General features: G+C 41.5%; 1 protein-coding gene across 4 annotated transcripts in view; it reads right to left on the minus strand.

The window, feature by feature from the left end:
• The window catches only part of NECAB2 (N-terminal EF-hand calcium binding protein 2), a 368,846-nt gene that overhangs the window by 213,516 nt on the left and 136,521 nt on the right, over window positions 1-18,809 (minus strand). For all 4 annotated transcript variants that reach the window (XM_084644586.1, XM_084644587.1, XM_084644588.1 and 1 more), the window contains one exon: window positions 3,982-4,090. In XM_084644586.1, the coding sequence (XP_084500712.1) occupies window positions 3,982-4,090 (109 nt within the window). The remainder of the gene's footprint in view (window positions 1-3,981; window positions 4,091-18,809) is intronic.

The raw sequence follows: 18,809 nt of genomic DNA on the forward strand, positions 1-18,809 counted from the left end.
GCACTAGCGAGCTAGGGATTGGGGACAAAGTTTCTGCCACTTACAAAATGTTCTCTCTCTCAGTTTTGGTAGATTTATCTTGATGTTAAAAATTCATAAATTTATGCTAAGATTTAACTTGGAACTATGACCAAAATCCAAAGTTTTTGCTTCAGCCAAGAACACCAGATGTTAAACCAGGATGGCACTCTGAAAGCATCTTGTCCTTAAGGATTTCAAAGACTAGATAAATAGGTTTTTAAATATTTTATGTGTGTATATATATATGGGGTGGGGAGGTTTTTTTTTTGCTGAACATTTTATAGATTTTTTTGTATTAAACTGAGATATTGCTGGCACTAGGAGTCTAAGCAAATCACCACTAACAATGCAGGAATCTGACACATCTAATTAGAACACCTGGATATTCAAGTGTTTAGATGAAACTGTTCTTTAAAAGTTGAAAAAATAGTTATAAAAAATATCCCGGGCTGCTTGTTTCACATCCTCAGCTAGGAGCAAAACAGAAAATGTTTAAAATTGACCTCTTTCTAATGCAATGCCCACTAGTTTAACTGTGGGTAAAAAGACATGACAACTCATTAGAACCCAAAGCTAGCTGCAATACGTGTTGCAGCTGGGGGCTGTGCAAGAATTCAGACATCAGTCAAGCACACAACATGCTGTAACTTGCATAGCACAGTATTATATGGCATGTTTTCTATGTGCACTACTGCAAAACATTTAGAACAGTTGCCCATTTTCAATTCTTTTTAGTTTAGGAGTAGGAAGTGCCCATACAGAGTCTCTAAGTACGTTGCCAATTATTTAAAGTCACAAAAGCAAAATGCAATACAATCAAGCTCACCACTTCCACTAAGCAGCAACCCATAACCAGATACTAAACTCCATACAGCAGTCTGGACTTTAGCCCTCTTACCTTTCTGCAAAGGCCAAATGAAATTAACACGCATTGTGCAACACCATAAAACTTAGCAAATATGGATTATTTCAGACCAGCGACAGAGCATTCCTGAGTCCCACAACCTTGATCGTGTAAACCCTGCCATGTTCCGCCTCTCTGTTATATTGAGACGGAACTAGAGTCAGTGTCTCTGCTACCATGGCAGAGTAGTGTCAGTCTGATTTTTGCTACAGTCCAGATTAAGAATGCCCTCTTCTTTTTATTCCCCTGACTCCCACACTATCCTTCACATTATTATTGTAATTCTTTCCAAGATATATTACGACCCTACAAGACAATCCTAGGAGAGCCACTCAAGGTATTTTGGTATTTTTACTTCCTTTAGATACATTTTTTCAAACTACAGAAAACAAAACTTGGATTTGATGGGAGTTCTGCAGTAAAGGTTCAGGTCAATTCTTACCATTTCTTAACCAGTTTATCCAGCCTTACTAATTAATGAAAAGCCAATATTTTTATGGTTTAATATTAAGAGCCTGATCCTTTAAGCCTTCAAACCACAGAATTTCCATTGGGTTGTGTTTGCAGTTAGCTCATGTCAAGAACTGGAGCTTATTCACTACAAATATAAGTTGGCCGTTTTTTCAAACAGACATTATTAAGGGCACAAGAGCAAACTATCCCACTTCGGAGGAAAGACAGGAAATCTAGCAAGAGACCACCCTGGCTTAACCAGGAGATCTTCAATGATCTAAAAATAAAAAAAGAGCCCCACAAAAAGTGGAAACTAGGTCAAATTACAAAGGATGAATGTAAGCAAATAACACAAATATGTAGGGACAAAATTAAAAAGGCCAAGGCACAAAACAAGATCAAACTAGCTAGAGACATAAAGGATAACAAGAAAACATTCTACAAATACATTAGAAGCAAGAAGACGACCAAGGACAGGGTAGGCCCATTACTCAATGAGGATGGAAAAACTATAACAGAAAATGTGGAAATGGCAGAGGTGCTTAATGACTTTTTTTTTTTCAGTTTTTACCAAGAAGGTTGGTGGCGATTGAACATCTAACATAGTGAATGCCAGTGAAAATGATGTAGGATCAGAAGAGGCTAAAATGGGGAAAGAACAAGTTAAAATTACTTAGACAAATTAGATGTCTTCAAGTCACCAGGGCCTGATGAAATGCATCCTAGAATACTCAAGGAGCTGACCGAGGAGATATCTGAGCCATTCACGATTATCTTTGAAAAGTCATGGAAGATGGGAGAGATTCCAGAAGACTGGAAAAGTGCAAATATAGTGCCATTCTATAAAAAGGGAAATAAGGACAACCCAGGGAATTACAGACCAGTCAGCTTAATTTATGTACCCAGAAAGATAATGGAGCAAATAATTAGCGACTCAATTTGCAAACATCTAGAATAAGATGATAAGTAACAGTCAGCATGGATTTGTCAAGAAAAAATCATATCAAACCAACCTAACAGCTTTCTTTGAGAGGGTAACTAGCCTTGTGGATAGGGTGGAAGTGCTAGATGTGGTATATCTTGACTTTAGTAAAGCTTTTGATACTATCTCGCATGACCTTCTCTTAAACAAACTAGGGAAATGCAACCTAGATGGAGCTACTCTCAGGTGGGTGCAAAACTGGTTAGAAAACTATTCTGAGAGAGAAGTTCTCAGGGGTACACAGTCATGCTGGAAGAACATAATGAGTGGGGTCCCACAGGGATCAATTCTGGGTCTGGTTCTGTTCAATATCTTCATCAATGGCACAGAGAGTACACTTACAAAGTTTGCAGCCAATACCAGGCTGGGAGGGGCTGCAAGTGCTTTGGTGGATAGGATAGGATTATAATTCAAAATGATCTGGACAAACTGGAGAAATGGTCTGAAGTAAATAGGATGAAATTCCATAAGGACAATGCAAAGTACTCCATTTAGGAAGGAGCAATCACTTACATACATACAAATTGGGAAATGACTGCCTAAGAAGGAGCACTGCAGAAAGGGATCGGGGGGTCAGAGTGGACCACAAGCTAAATATGAGTCAAGAGTGTAACGCTGTTACAAAAAAAGCAAACATCATTCTGGGATGTATTAGCAGGAGTGTTGTAAGCAAGACATGAGAAGTAATTCTTCCGCTCTACTCTGCGCTGATTAGGCCTCAACTGGAGTATAGTGTCCAGTTCTGGGTGCCACATTTCAGGAAGGATGTGGACAAATTGGAGAAAGTCCAGAGAAGAGCAACAAAAATGATTAAAGTTCTAGAAAACATGACCTATGAGGGAAGATTGAAAAATCTGAGTTTGTTTAGTCTGGAGCAGAGAAGACAGAGGGGACATGATAATAGTTTTCAAGAACATAAAAGGTTGTTACAAGGAGGAGGGAGAAAAATTGTTTTTCTTAACCTCTGAGGATAGGACAATGGGCTTAAATTGCAGAAAAGGAGGTTTAGGCTGGACATTAGGAAAAACTTCCTAACTGTCAGGGTGGTTAAGCACTGGAATAAATTCCCTAGAGAGGATGTAAAATCTCCACTATTGGAGATTTTTAAGAGTAGGTTAGACAAACACCTGTCAGGGATGGTCTAGATAATACTTAGTCCTGCCATGAGTGCAAGAAACCAGACTAGATGACCTCTCAAGGTCCCTTGCAGGCCTATGATTCTAGGATTCTAACAACAACTGCATTAGAAACTCACAGACAGATCAGGATAGCTAGATTAGATAGCCCTAGCAAAACTTTCTAGAAACGAGGGAAAAAATCAAAAGGTTAGCTGATTGTCCCTATTATTCAAAATGTATAATTTCAGAGATTTTCATAAACAGGCTGTGCTTCAGGAAGTGTGTTGAACTTATACCAGGAGAACAAGGAGCCCTAATGGTCTTCACCATGGGAGGTCAAACCTTGAAGAAATGAAGCCCCTCAAGGCTGGCAGAAGAATTCCATCACAGTATATCTTGCACATGTTTAGATCTTTTAAGAAGCAAAACTTTAATAGTTGCACATCAAGAGTCCTAAAATCTATGTCAGTTGAAAAGAAATGGACAAAGAATTATATGCTTACCTGGTGTTGTCTGAGTCAATGGTATGAAAGAGCTGTTCAAGTTCTTCTTCATTAAGAGTCCCGTCTGAAAAAAAAGCCTGGAACTCCTCCAAGGACAACTTCCCATCATCTGTGAATGGCAAGATATCAGTGTTAAGAATAAAAGGTTAATGGAGGGAAAGCACAATCAAATGAAATACAAGGTCATGATCTGCTAAAAGATATAGTGGGGAAATTCTTGGAATTTCTGAGCATCTGTCCTGTAAAGTATCAACACATTCACCAATACGGCGTTCCCTTGGTACGTGGCTGTTTTTGGAACACAGGCTTTCAAACAGGATGCATCTAAGAAGGCGGGGCCAAATCATTACAAAGACTGAGAAGAAGGTTGCCAAAGGCAGCCAAATATTTAATGGTTATGGCGCTGTGAGGCATGTGCAAATGCCAGATCTACCAAATTAAAGGGGAACTTCTGATGGGCAGCAGCGGAGCTAAGCTGGAAAGCAAATGCCATATAAAAAGGGAACCCTTACACCAGCATTAGAAAGAAGGAGCTCTATTTGAGGGAAATGTTCACAGTTTATTCTTTTATATGCTTAAGACTCATCATCACAATGTATTACAGAAACAGAAGTCAGAAGATTCAAATACTTGATAATCCCTTGAAACCACTTCAGAGAACAGACTTCAATACAATTTTTATTTCATGTTCAAAAGAGTTTAGTTAGAACCATTCTCTTGTTTTCACAATATAGAACTTGAAATCAAAGTGCAGAAATAGCCATAAGAGAAAGGACAGTTTTGTAGTCTTTCCCAACCAAGCCAGAACCAGGAAGTACCAGAAACCTAACAAGCATGTTTTCAAGTTATCCAGAATGATGCGTAGAACAAAGAGGCTTGGATTGATACATCTGGCAAAATACCAAAATTATGACTGGATCAGATTTTCAAATGTACAGATATGCATTAAGAGGACTGTACAAATATCTGCATTTGCGAATTTCATCCACTATTATTATTTATCTGGCATCAAAATATATGAGACAGGCTACAAACAAGTTCACATACTAGGTCCCTGGCTTAGGGAGTTTAAAATCTAAGGCCCCAGTCCTGCATGCTGCAACACAGGTGGACTCCTGACCCTGCAGGGAGCACCAGTGAAATCAGGAGAGCTGTGTGAGAGCAAAGGGCCCATCCACACAGAGTAGCTTGGTGGATCTGGGCCTACAAGTCAAACTGTGGCATTGGCAGCTGTCCCAAGGAAGAAGTGATGTGAAGCTGCAATTCCCTAGGGATTAGAAGGACTGTGCAGGTTGCACCATCCTTTAGAAAATAATTAGGCTTTTAATTCCCTGTTGCAATTGGATTAAGGAAAAAAGAAACCTGCAGGGTTCCTTCTGAAATTAAATCATACTGCAGTTCAGGGACCCGTTTATCTACTGTATGTTTAAATAATGCAGGACATTCAGTGTTTAGATGGTGCCTAGGCCTAGAGTGTAATTAACAATGTACTACTTACTGTATACAGGACTAGCACTCACCTTCTCCAACCAGTTACATACTGTATCTTATAGCTCAGGCCATGGATGCAACAGAGCAGGACATTTTAGGGTAGTTTTCACTTGAGTTACCAACTGTTTGCACCCACAAGACCTGTCATCTTAATGTTGAAACTTTCCTTTCAAAAGACCTTGAGGACATACCATGTGCATCTGCTTGGCCATACACATAGGCATCTGCCTTGCTGAACATGGGTTGGTAAATCTACAGATCAAGTGAAGGAGTTGGAACCTGGAAACGTTTAAAATCCCCCCTTAACACTGACTTCAAACATGGCCACTGATTTTGGGGCATCTAACTAGATGCCCTTTGGGCCTAATTTTCAGAAGTACTCAGGCATCCTTGAAAGCTTATGCTCAAATAAATTTGTTAGTCTCTAAGGTGCCACAAGTACTCTTTTCTTCAGGCATCCTCGACTCCAGTTAGCTCAATGGCAGCTGCAAATGACCAGCACTTCTGGGAATCTGGCTCCAGGTCGCAAGTTGGGGACCCAGAAACGTAGTCACCCCAAATCAGTGGCCATTTATGAAAATTTGGCTGAATATCTTTGAGTTGTATACTTACATGTGAGCCCTCTGCACTGATGTGGGCTGGGTTAAGTGAAAGGGAAGAGGCTGGGCATTTGCCAGCGTTGTTAATTGACTGAAGTATCAGATGCTTGACACCTAGAACAACCAATAGTCTATTTGTATTGGACCTAAGCAATGCATCTCAATGTAGTGCTACTATAATATTTTGGGTTACTATTGTAAAATCATGCTCTACCTATTTAAAAGGCTAGCAGGGAAGAGAGACAGACATGTGTAGTCATGTAAGGAAAGAAAAGTTGTAAGATAGTTCCCCGACATAACAAAGGTACAAGCCTAGCTATGAAACGGAGAGATTCTCCCTCTCCAAGCACTGTGAGAAGGTTTCTTCCTATCTGTAGCAGGAAGCCAAATAGTGAGGGGCTGGGGAAAGCTCCTGTACAAAACAGTCTACAGTGAAGCAAGGATGGAGACAGGGTAGCTTTAAGGGATAAAAATGTTTTATTTATTCTATTGAAGTTCCCTGTTCATAGAATCATAGAATATCAGGGTTGGAAGGGACCCCAGAAGGTCATCTAGTCCAACCCCCTGCTCAAAGCAGGACCAATTCCCAGTTAAATCATCCCAGCCAGGGCTTTGTCAAGCCTGACCTTAAAAACCTCTAAGGAAGGAGATTCTACCACCTCCCTAGGTAACGCATTCCAGTGTTTCACCACCCTCTTAGTGAAAAAGTTTTTCCTAATATCCAACCTAAGCCTCCCCCACTGCAACTTGAGACCATTACTCCTCGTTCTGCCCTCTGCCACCACTGAGAACAGTCTAGAGCCAATGGTAGAAGACAGCAACTAATAATGTAACATTGTTGTACAACAGTGCCTTAGGTGGAGGAATTACTGCAATTTATACACGATTTAAAAGCTCTTCCTTTCAAAGCCCAAAGATTTATGGACTGGAAATGTTGCCTAGGCTGAGATACGAGAATGTATCATTTATTATTTAATCAAATCAATTAAAAACCCACGGTGCTTCTCTTTCAGGAAATGATGCTGGAGGACAAAGTTAGCTGACTCGCCATGTACACAGGTGAACAAGCTCTGGCTTGGGGAAAAAAAAAGAAAAGTCTGGTGCTCATGAACTACACATCTGGACTTCCAAGCGTTAATGCAGTATGTATGGGTTGAAGCCAGTGTATTTAGAGCTGTAATTAATCTGGCATAAGGTATCTATTTTATTGGTGATTCTATAAAGATGGTGACAGGAGAAGGAACATAAAATCAATATTGGGGTAAGCATTTATATTTTGTCAGGCTCTACGGAGAATGGCTGCATTTGACAGGCCAAATGCTGAATTCCTAATTTAGCTTTTATTCTGTCCTTACCCAAAACGTTCACTCGTTTCAATGGGAGTGTTGGGACTAACGGGAGTAACAACTAAGGGCTTCTAGATTTGGCCCAAAATTAATTTGGACTTTAACCGTTTTTTGCTGACGCGTGCTGAACTGTAACAGTTCTATTTTCCATTCCATAAAGATCTGCAGAAGAGGAGGTGAACTCGGGATATCTGGAACGCTCAGCAGCAGGTAGCAGACTTATTCAGGTTTTGATATTTTCATTGGCAAGATTGAAAGTCTCAGTGGAAAAGGACTTTGTGTAAATGAATCATTGAAAATGAAAGTGTCCATGTTTGAAAGATGGACCTTATTAACCAGCACTCTACCTCTTGGAGCATCAGACTTGATCATGTGGTATCCTTTCTCCAACTCTGCCCAGGGCTGTATATTTCATAGGAAGATGAAAAATATCCATGATGCCCCTACTTATGTAATGCTATACTCAAGATGGAAGGGATAATTTCTTCCTGACCCCAATTGGTGATTAGTTTATGCTCTGAAGCATTCAGATAAATAACCTTTTTATCCCAGCAAGTATAAACTGCAGAGGCTGTTCTTATACAGAATGTCTAGTTTTTAAACTTACTAGGTGGTTGTTTGCCTCAATAATATCCCGCTGGACAAAGGTCAAGCAGAATCACCTTCCCACCAGAGCAATTTCAAGCAGCATTAGTGGGAAGGAAGCAAAATAAAACTGAGCACACATTGTTATTTTAACCAATGAAAGTCACGTACAGTTTTCTTTCAAGCAGCACACACAAAAAGCTATTTTGATGCAAGCTTACTTAAAAGCAGCTGTGATTTTTTTCCAGCCAGTTTATGTTTTCCAAGAGGAGAATGTCTCATTTCACTTTTACTTGATTTCTTAAGTCACAAACTATTTTTTCCCTACTGAAACTTAAGTGTCTACATTCTAAGTGGTGCCATACTGCTTTCCTGATTCCTGTCCCAAAGCTTCTGAAGCATGTGGCTAGGAACACAGGGGTGGGTAGCAATTTTTCTACAGTAGTTCACATCACTTCAAATTCAGTGTTAGTGGGTTATTTAAAGAGCTGTCTACCTGGTTGCAGGAGTATGTTTAGGGGGAAATGTGAGAGGAATAAAGCAATAGCTTAGCACAGCAGCAACTGCAAGAGACATTTTTATAAACGCCTATCATAATGTAAGCACCTCCAAATGTTACTGAAGTGCTGAAGGTACGTTGGTGCTGTACAAAACAGGCGTACAGATGGCCTCAGGATCCTAAAACAGGACAGAGAGGGGGACTTAAAGGAAGGAGGAGCTGAGAGTTATTTGACTTTTGCTGTTTGTGGACCTCACAGAAAAAGTGGGTCTTTAGGATGGATTTGACATGGAGAGGGTGAAAAGCCTGGAACTAAACATTATTTAAAATCCTCACCCACCTCCAAATAACTACAATATATTAAAACACAAATCAGTCTAAAGCCCATGAAAAGAGGTCAATATTTAATGCAAACTTGAACACACATCCATAAATACACCAGGGAAAGTGATCCAAAGTAACAAAAAAAAAATAAAAATCCTTGAGCAATGTATCTATAATTGTAAAACAGCCTTAGGTTATATATTGATAGAGCACACTAGACAAGAATGTCTGGAGAGAGAGGAGTTCAGAGATAAGAGAAAGCAAGACCATGCTAGGATTTGAAAGCTAAAATTAAAATGCTAGAAAATCCTGGCCAAAGAGGACTGGACAACACAGTAATAATATCCCACTCTGCAACCAGCACACGTTAAGATAAGAGTTGATGTATTCTGAAGATTTTGTACTCTAGTAACAGTCTTATCAAGAAAATCATAGAAAAACAAGTTGCACAAAGTAGAAATTTGCTAAGTTACCAAAGAATGGATAAGGATGTAAGAAGCTTGCCTTTAGTTACATGCTCCTGTGTGCAAGAGATACAGGTTCTCCAAATGAATTGTGATGTAATATATCAGAATGGTATCAGAAGTCTTAGAATTCCACTTAGCCTACATTCTTCTCAGTAGAAGTTATTGTTTAGGGATATTTCCACCTTAAAATAAGTTCCCACCTTTGATTAATATTGTGACATAAAAATTACATTTACATACAAAATCTACATTAAAGTAACTCTACATTTTCATAGATTTTAAGACCATCAGGGACCATTTTCATCTAGACTGACCTTGTGCATAACACAGGCTACAGTATTTCCCCGAATGATTCCTACATCTTTGGTTGCAAAGTTGAGCACCCAAATGTTTAGAATTGTCAATATTAAAGCTGCCTGACGGGGAAAAAATGTAACATTAGCAAGTTATTTATTTTTCAATATTCTCTTTAGAAACAAAAGAACTCATTTTACTCACGCTTTGCACACACACCGCCCCCCCAAAATCAATCTCAGGCAAAGTCCCTGGAAAAATCATGGAGCAGGTCCTCAAGGAATCAATTCTGAAGCACTTAGAGGAGAGGAAAGTGATCAGGAACAGACAGCATGGATTCACCAAGGGCAAGTCATGCCTGACTAATCTAATTGCCTTCTATGATGAGATAACTGGCTCTGTGGATGAAGGGAAAGCGGTGGACGTGTTGTTCCTTGACGTTAGCAAAGCTTTTGACATGGTCTCCCATAGTATTCTTGCCAGCAAGATAAAGAAGTATGGGCTGGATTAATGGACTATAAGGTGGATAGAAAGTTGGCTAGATTGTCGGGCTCAACAGGCAGTGATCAATGGCTCCATGTCTAGTTGGCAGCCGGTATCAAGTAGAGTGCCCCAAAGGTCGGTCCTGGGGCCGGTTTTGTTCAATATCTTCATCAATGATGTGGAGGATTCCAGGTGTGGATTGCACCCTCAGCAAGTTTGCAGATAACACTAAACTGGGAGTAGAGGTAGATACACTGGAGGGTAGGGATAGGATACAGAGGGCCCTTGACAAATTAGAGGATTGGGCCAAAAGAAATCTGATGAGGTTCAACAAGGACAAGGGCAGAGTCCTGCTCTTAGGATGGAAGAATCCCATGCACCACTACAGACTAGGGACCGAATGGCTCGGCAGCAGTTCTGCAGAAAAGGACCTAGGAGTGACAGTGGATGAGAAGCTGGATATGAGTCAACAGTGTGCCCTTGTTGCCAAGAAGGCCAATGGCATTTTGGAATGTATATGTAGGGGCATTGCCAGCAGATCGAGGGACGTGATCATATCCTTCTATTTGGCGTTGGTGAGGCCTCATCTGGAGTACTGTGTCCAGTTTTGGGCCCCACACTACAAGAAGGATGTGGAAAAATTGGAAAGAGTCCAGTGGAGGGCAACAAAAATGATTTGGGGGCTGGAACACATGACTTATGAGGAGAGGCTGAAGGAACTGGGATTGTTTAGTCTGCAGAAGAGAAGAATGAGGGGGGATTTGATAGCTGCTTTCAACTACCTGAAAGGGGGTTCCAAAGAGGATGGAGCTAGACTGTTCTCAGCGGTAGCTGATGACAGAACAAGGAGTAATGGTCTCAAGTTGCAGTGGGGGAGATTTAGGTTGGATATTAGGAAAAACTTTTTCACTAGGAGGGTGGTGAAATACTGGAATGCGTTACCTAGGGAGGTGGTGGAATCTCCTTCCTTAGATATTTTTAAGGTTCGGCTTGACAAAGCCCTGGCTGGGATGATTTAGTTGGGGATTGGTCCTGCTTTGAGCAGGGGGTTGGACTAGATGACCTCCTGAGGTCCCTTCCAACCCTGATATTCTATATTCTATGAAAGACCAAAGACAATTTTAACCTAAAAAGTTTGCCAAAGTTATAAATAATTGAAAAGAGGGGTTCATAATAAGACTGCTTCAGTATAGGTGCTGCAGTGCCACCTCAATGTAAAACGCTGAGGAATCTATAGCAAATGTCTATTCATTATGGAGCATATGATCAGAGTTCTCATTTTCTTTAATGCTTTATGGAAATAAGATGACAAGGCAATCCATAAATCCTCCAAAATTTAGCAAATTTGGCCACTAGGGTTTCTTTCTCTAGGGATTTTACTTTCTACCTGTACAAATACTTATAGTGCTGGTCTGTTCAAAAGTGACCATATAAAAATGTCACCTTACTCAGGTTACATCTACACTGCAACCAGGGGAGTGATTTGCAGCTCATGTTTTGCATACCTGCACTAGCTTAAATCTAGCTAGTGTGCTAAATATAGCAGTGAGGATACAGAGGCATGGGCTAGCAATGAACGCAAGGTGATACCTGGAGGGGATGGGGACACGACAGGTAGGCTTGTATAGCTTGTGCTGACGCCCATCCTGCCACTTCCTCATTGCTATTTTGAGCAAGCTATCTAGATTAAAGGTAGTGCAGATAAATCCACAAGAGCTGCAAATTACACCCCCAGTTGCAGTGTAGGTGTAAACCTGCCATGTGTATTCAGAGTTGTATCTGCCAATTTACTAATACATATTTGTTACTTTTTTACCTCGATGAGCACTGAAGAACCAACATGAATCCAGAGTATTCATTGGATTATATTTTGGTTTATGCATCATCAAGAGAATTCTCAGTTAAATTCAAATTACAGAACCTGTATTACTACTGATGCACAAGCCAAAAAAGAAAAAAACAGATTGACTTCCAAATTCCAGGATGGGTACCCAGTACAACTTCCATTAAAATCAGTGGGAGTCCTTCTAATTATTTAAATGGGATGAAACATGCCTAGAGTTTTCAGGGCTATCAGTTAGGGGGGAAAATACCTTTACTCTATGCAGATTTGATCTGGAAGATATTTCAAAGGTATAAATGGGATTAGGCACTCAACTGCAATCCAGAAAACTAGCAAAATAGAAATTGTGTAGTTGTTAATGAGATGTCATACTTAATGTTCATAAAACAAAGTTTTGTCATTAAGGAAGCTTAAAGATTCCTCTTCTATATTAATTTCCCCCCATGGAAGTTATCTAATAAATGGATGCATTATACAACACAACATACCAAACATGTTAAATCATTGTTTGGAAGGCAGTCTGATTACCTTTAATAGATCTATTTAGGGAAAAGAAATGAAAATACATGTTTTTCATTTGATATGCTCTAGGGCTGTCAATTAATCACAGTTGACTCACACAATTAACTAAAAAATTAATTGTGATTAAAAAAATTAATCTCGATTTATCGCAGTTTTAATTGCACTGTTAAACAACAGAATACCAATTGAAATGTATTACAATATTTTTGGATGTTTTCTACACTTTCAAATATATTTCAATTACAACACAGAATACAAAGTGTACAGTGCTCACTTTATATTATTTTTATTACAAATATTTGCACTGTAAAAATGATAAAAGAAATAGTATTTTTCAATTCACCTTATACAAGTACTGTACTGCAATCTCTTTATTGTGAAAGTGCAATTTAAAAAATAATCTACATTTGTGTTACATAACTGCACTAAAAAAATGTAAAAGTTTAGAGCCTAAAGTCCACTCAGTCCTACTTCTTGTTCAGCCAATCGCTAAGACAAACAAGTTTGTTTACATTTATGGGAAATAATGCTGCCCGCTTCTTATTTACAATGTCACCTGAAAGTGAGAACAGGCATTCGCATCACATTTTTGTAGCCAGCATTGCAAGGTATTTATGTGCCAGATATGCTAAACATTCGTATGCCCCTTCATGCTTCGGCAACCATGCCAGAGGCCATGCTTCCATGCTGATGACGCTTGTTAAAAATAATGTGTTCATTAAATTTGTGACTGAACTTCTTGGGGGAGAATTGTATGTCTCCTGTTCTGTTTTACCCACATTCTGCCATATATTTCATGTTACAGCAGTCTCAGATAGTGACCTAGCACGTTGTTCGTTTTAAGAACACTTTCACTGCAGATTCGACAAAATTCAAAGAAGGTACCAATGTGAGATTTCTAAAGATAGCTACAGTGTTAGATCCAAGGTTTAAGCATCTGAAGTGCCTTCCAAAATCTGAGGGTATGTCTACAGTATGAAATTATTTCAAAATTATTCTATTCAAATTTTCGGAAACTATTTTATACATTCGGTCTTCTGTGTCCCCACTAAAGCGCGTGAATTCGGCAGAGCGCGTCCACAGTACCAAAGCTAGCATCGAATGTTGGAGCGGTGCACTGTGGGTAGCTAACCCACAGTTCCCGCAGTCCCTGCCACCCATTGGAATTCTGGGTTAAGCTCCCAGTGCATGATGGGGCAAAAACATTCTCACAGTTGTTTCTGGGTGTGTGTCATCAGTCGCTCCTCCCTTGGTGAAGCTACGGCAGACAATCGTTTCACGCCTTTTTGGTGTGCAGATGCCATACTGCTTTCAGCAGACAGTGTACCGCTGCTCTCCTGATACTATGAATCCACCTCTCATTTCCTCTCATCTTCCTATGTAACCTCTACTATCTACTCTTTCTCTTCCCCATCGAACGCTTCCGCTGCCAACTCTGCTCGGCCATCGTGAACCGAGCAGCACAGTTTCCACCAACAACTCTGCTCTCCCGCTATTGCCACGCTTCCAAGCTTCTCCATGTTGTCTGTCCTGGGCTCCCACCTCCATGAAAGCTACAGAAGACAACTATTTACTGCCTTTTTTCGGCTACCGTGAACCGAACACCACCTCTTCCGCTGCCACTCTGCTCTCCTACGTTTCGTGCCCTTTTTCCAGGATTACCCATGCAGGCGCCATAGCCCAGGAGCCCGATCGGATCTCCGCTGCAGTTTTGACCATTGTAAATACCTCACACATTACCCAGCAGTATGTGCAGTACCTGCAAAATCGGGCAAGGAAGCGACGACAGCGCGATTACGATAGCGATGAGGACATGGACACAGATGTTCCTAGAAGCACAGCATGTGGTGATTGGGAGATCCTGGTGGTGTTGGGCCAGGTTCATGCCGTGGAACATCGATTCTGGGCCCGGGAAACAAGCACAGACTGGTGGGACCACATAGTATTGCAGGTATGGGATGATTCCCAGTGGCTGAGAAACTTTCATATGCTTAGGGCCACTTTCATGGAACTTTGTGACTTGCTGTCCCCCGCCCTGAAGTGCAAAGACACCAAAATGAGAGCAACCCCCACAGCTGAGAAGCGAGTGGCGGTAGCCCTGTGGAAGCTTGCAATGCCCGACAGCTACTGGTCAGTCGGGATTCAGTTTGGAGTGGGCAAATCTACTGTGGGGGCTGTTGTGCTGCAAGTAGCCAACGCAATCATTGACCAGCTGCTATCAAGGGTAGTGACTTTGGGAAATGTGCAGACCATTGTGGATGGCTTTAATGCGCTGGGGTTCCCTAACTGTGTAGATGGAATGCATATCCCTATCTTGGCCCCGGAACTCCAGGGTGGCCAGTACGTAAACCGCAAGGGGTACTTTTCCATGGTGCAGCAAGCACTAGTGGATCACAAGGGACGTTTCACCGACATCAATGTAGGATGGCCGGGAAAGGTGCATGACGCTCGCATCTTCAGGAACTCTGGTCTGTTTGAACAGCTGCAGGAAGGAACTTACTTCCCAGACCAGAAAATTTCTGTTGGGGATGTTGAAATGCCTATAGTTATCCTCGGGGACCCAGCCTACCCCTTAATGCCATGGCTCATGAAGCCGTACACAGGCACCCTGGACAGTAGTAAGGAGCAGTTCAACTATAGGCTGAGCAAATGCAGAATGGTGGTAGAATGTGTGTTTGGATGTTTGAAAGCGCACTGGCGCAGTTTACTGACTCGGTTAGATCTCAGCACAACCAATATTCCAATTGTAATAGCTGCTTGTTGTGTGCTCCACAATATCTGTGAGAGTAAGGGGGAGACATTTATAGCGGGGTGGGAGGTTGAGGCAACTTGCCTGGTGGCCAGATTCACACAGCCAGACAACAGGGCGATTAGAAGAGCACAGCAGGGCATGCTGCACATCAGAGAAGCTTTGAAAGCCAGTTTCATGACTGGCCAGGGTACGGTGTGACAGTTGTGTTTGTTTCTCTTAAAGTTACCCACCCCCTCATATATATATTTCTTTTCATATATATATGAAAGGAAATAAAGTCACAATTGTTTAAAAACCGTTCTTTATTATTTGTTGCACAAAACAGCTAGAACGGGGGGGGGGGGGGGATATTGGGTTACTGGGAGGGAAGGACAAGTCCAGAAACCAAATCAAAATTGAGGATATGCCAGCTTTCTGCTGCTTGTGCAATCCTCTGGGGTTGACTGTGTGGGTCCCCGTAGCCTCCCCCCCAACCCCGTGTTCTTGGGTGTCTGGGTGAGGAGGCTATGGAACTTGGGGAGGAGGGAGGGTGGGCGGTTATACAGGGGCTGCAACGGCAGTCTGTGGTCTTGCTGCCTTTCCCTCATTAGAGCCACCATACAGAGGAGCATGTCAGTTTTCTCCCTCATGAGCTTGACCACAGCATCCTGCCTGCTCTCATAGCGCATGTCCCTCCTCTCTTTGTATTCATGTAACACTTTACGCGACTCCACAATTGTTTGCCTCCACGCATTCAACTGGACCCTATCAGTGCAGGAGGACTGCATGAGCTTGTCAAACATGTCATTCCGAGTTCGTTTTTTCCGCCTTCTAATCTGGACCAGGCTCTGGGACGGAGTAGATAGGGGCTGCGTTGAAACATTTGCACCTGCTGCGGGAGGAGAAAAAGGGAGGGTAGTATTTTAAAAGATACATTTTAGAGAACAAAGGGGACACTCTTTCTCAGTGAAACAGACAATTCATAGTACACAGCACATGTTCTCTCTGTACAAGGTCTCATTTTGCCTCTTATACTGAAGTGCCTGCCACTTCGGTGTGAGTAACCCATCACATGCGGCCGGCAACAGAATTCAGCTTGCAGGCAGCCATGGTAAGCCCAAGGGGCACGTGGGGTTCTGCTTCTTCCACATTCATTTTAATGCTTTCAAACTGCTGGGCCCCCTTTCCCATAGCAAGCAATGCCTGGTGGGTTTGCCATATAAAAGGAGAGCTCACGGTAGAAGCGGCATGTATGGGGCTGTGACCCAGAGTGCCTGTTTGCCTCCCTGGCTTTTTGGTACACTTGCCTGAGCTCCTTGATTCTTGTACGACACTGTTCTGTGTCCCTGGAGTAGCCTCTTTCCGTCATGGCCCTGGAGACTTTAGTGTACATATTTGCATTTCTTTTTTTGGAACGTAGTTCTGCCATAATAGATTCATCTCCCCAACATGCAATGAGATCCGGACCATGCTGGAGCTCGTCTGCGAATCCGGGGCTGCGTGGTCTCTTCTGATGGTGGACTCTGCATGGTCGCCTGTGATGGTGGACTGTGCTGATGGTGACCAAACAGGAAATTCAAAAATTCCCATGGCTTTTACTGCCTACCTGGCTAGTGCATCGGAGTTCAGAGTGTTGTCCAGAGCCGTCACAAGGGAGCATTCTGGGATAGCTCGCAGAGGCCAATATCGTTGAATTGCATCCACAGTACCTGTAACCCAGAACTACGATCTCGATTTTAGCGCGACTCCACTTGCTGAGGTGGAGTACAGAAATCAGATTAAAGAGCCCTTTAAATTGAAAAAACTGGTTTGGTCGTGTGGACAGAATCAGTTTTATTTCGAAGTAACTTGTCTTATTCTGAAATAACCTTGTACTGTAGACCAGGCCTGAGAGACAACCTGAGAGAAGGTGTGGAGCATGCTTTTAGAAGTCTCAAAAGAGCAACACTTGGAGACAGAAACTTCAGAACCCAAAGCACAAAAAAAGAAAATAAACCTTCTGCTGGTGGCATCTGACTCAGATGATGAAAATGAACATGTGTCAGTCTGCACTGCTTTGGATTGTTATTGAGCAGAACCCATCATCAGCACAGACGCATGTCCCCTGGAATGGTGGTTGAAGCATGAAGGGACATATGAATCTTTAGCACATCTGGCATGTAAATATCTTACGAGGCCAGCTACAACAGTGCCATGTGAACACCTGTTCTCACCTTCAAGTGACATTGTAAACAACAGGCAGCATTATCTCCTGCAAACGTAAACAAACTTGTCTGAGCAACTGGCTGAACAAGAAGTAGGACTGAGTGGACTTGTGGGCTCTAACGTTTTACGTTGTTTTATTTTTTAATGCAATTTTTAGTACATAATTCTACATTTGTAAGTTTAACTTTCATGATAAAGAGATTGCACTGTAGTACTTATATAGAGAAACGGGAAAATATTATTTATTTTGTTTTTTACAGTGTAAATATTTGTAATCAAAATTAAATATAAAGTGAGCACTGAACATGTTGTATTATTTTTTGTAATTGAAATCAATATATTTGAAAATGTAGAAAACATCCAAAAATATTTAAATAAATGGTATTTGTTTAACAGCTCAACTAATCGTGATTAATTTTTTTAATTGGTTGAAAGCCCTAGTATGCTCATGTGCTTCTCTTGTTGATGAATGTTGATGAATAGGTTCACCATGTTGATGAATGGGTTCACTGCCACTAATTGAGTTGATGTGTTGATCTGAATGTTTGAAATCAAAGTATCTTATCTCTCTAGAACTGTAGTTTCCTAGAAGGACAGATTCATAAGCAGTTTGTCATGAGCTGGGCTTTAGCTCTATTCAGATCAATGCTAAACTTTTTCCTTCCCTGGATAATAGCTGATGGACAATGCGAGCATTCACATTTAAAACCAAATGTCTATATTTAGTATTCTCTTCTTTGTAAAAGAGTCTTTCCTTTGCTGCTGTTAGCACAGCTTTTTGACGGTCCATCCAGACTGAGAGCTATTTTATGTTCTTGGAGCTACATCAAACTCTTTGCTATACTACTTCCCCTATTTCATAATTAAGGTGTATGGAGGGCAGAACTGCTTTCTGCTTCATACTGTACAGTATACCGATGTCCTAATGCAATAATTCTTTCTTCAGGATACCTCCAACTGATTTTTCTGCCTGCCATGTACCAAATTACCTACCTCCAAGCTTCTCTTTGAATTCCTGCAGCGTGAGACAAGGCTGTCACAGCTCAGGGTAACTGTACTTGTATTTCCCGCTTGGGGTCCACCAAAGGCACCCCCTTTAGAATCCGAGTTCATCAGCCATCACCTTTCTTGGGCAGAGACCCACATTTCTCTCCCTCCTGACCAGGATTTTTCCAGGTTGCACAGTTCCCCTACCTGCACTACGATGCTCCCAGCAAGCCAGACTGCCTAAACAGCTTGTGCTTTGCTGTCTCTTTGAAGGCTTATGAGCAGAGTAGTCGCAAGCAGTTATGAGTTACCCCACAGCCCTTTCTAGGCAAGCACATTTATTCTTAAGGTGAAAGCATTACAGGGAAAACATTAACAATAAAAACACACATGTTAATAAGCTTATCAGAGATCACCTCCAAACTCCAACAAGGGATCCAATAGGAGTCAGT

This window comes from Lepidochelys olivacea (genome assembly GCF_965140295.1).
Source record: "Lepidochelys olivacea isolate rLepOli2 genome assembly, chromosome: 12".
Taxonomy (NCBI): Eukaryota; Metazoa; Chordata; order Testudines; family Cheloniidae; genus Lepidochelys; species Lepidochelys olivacea.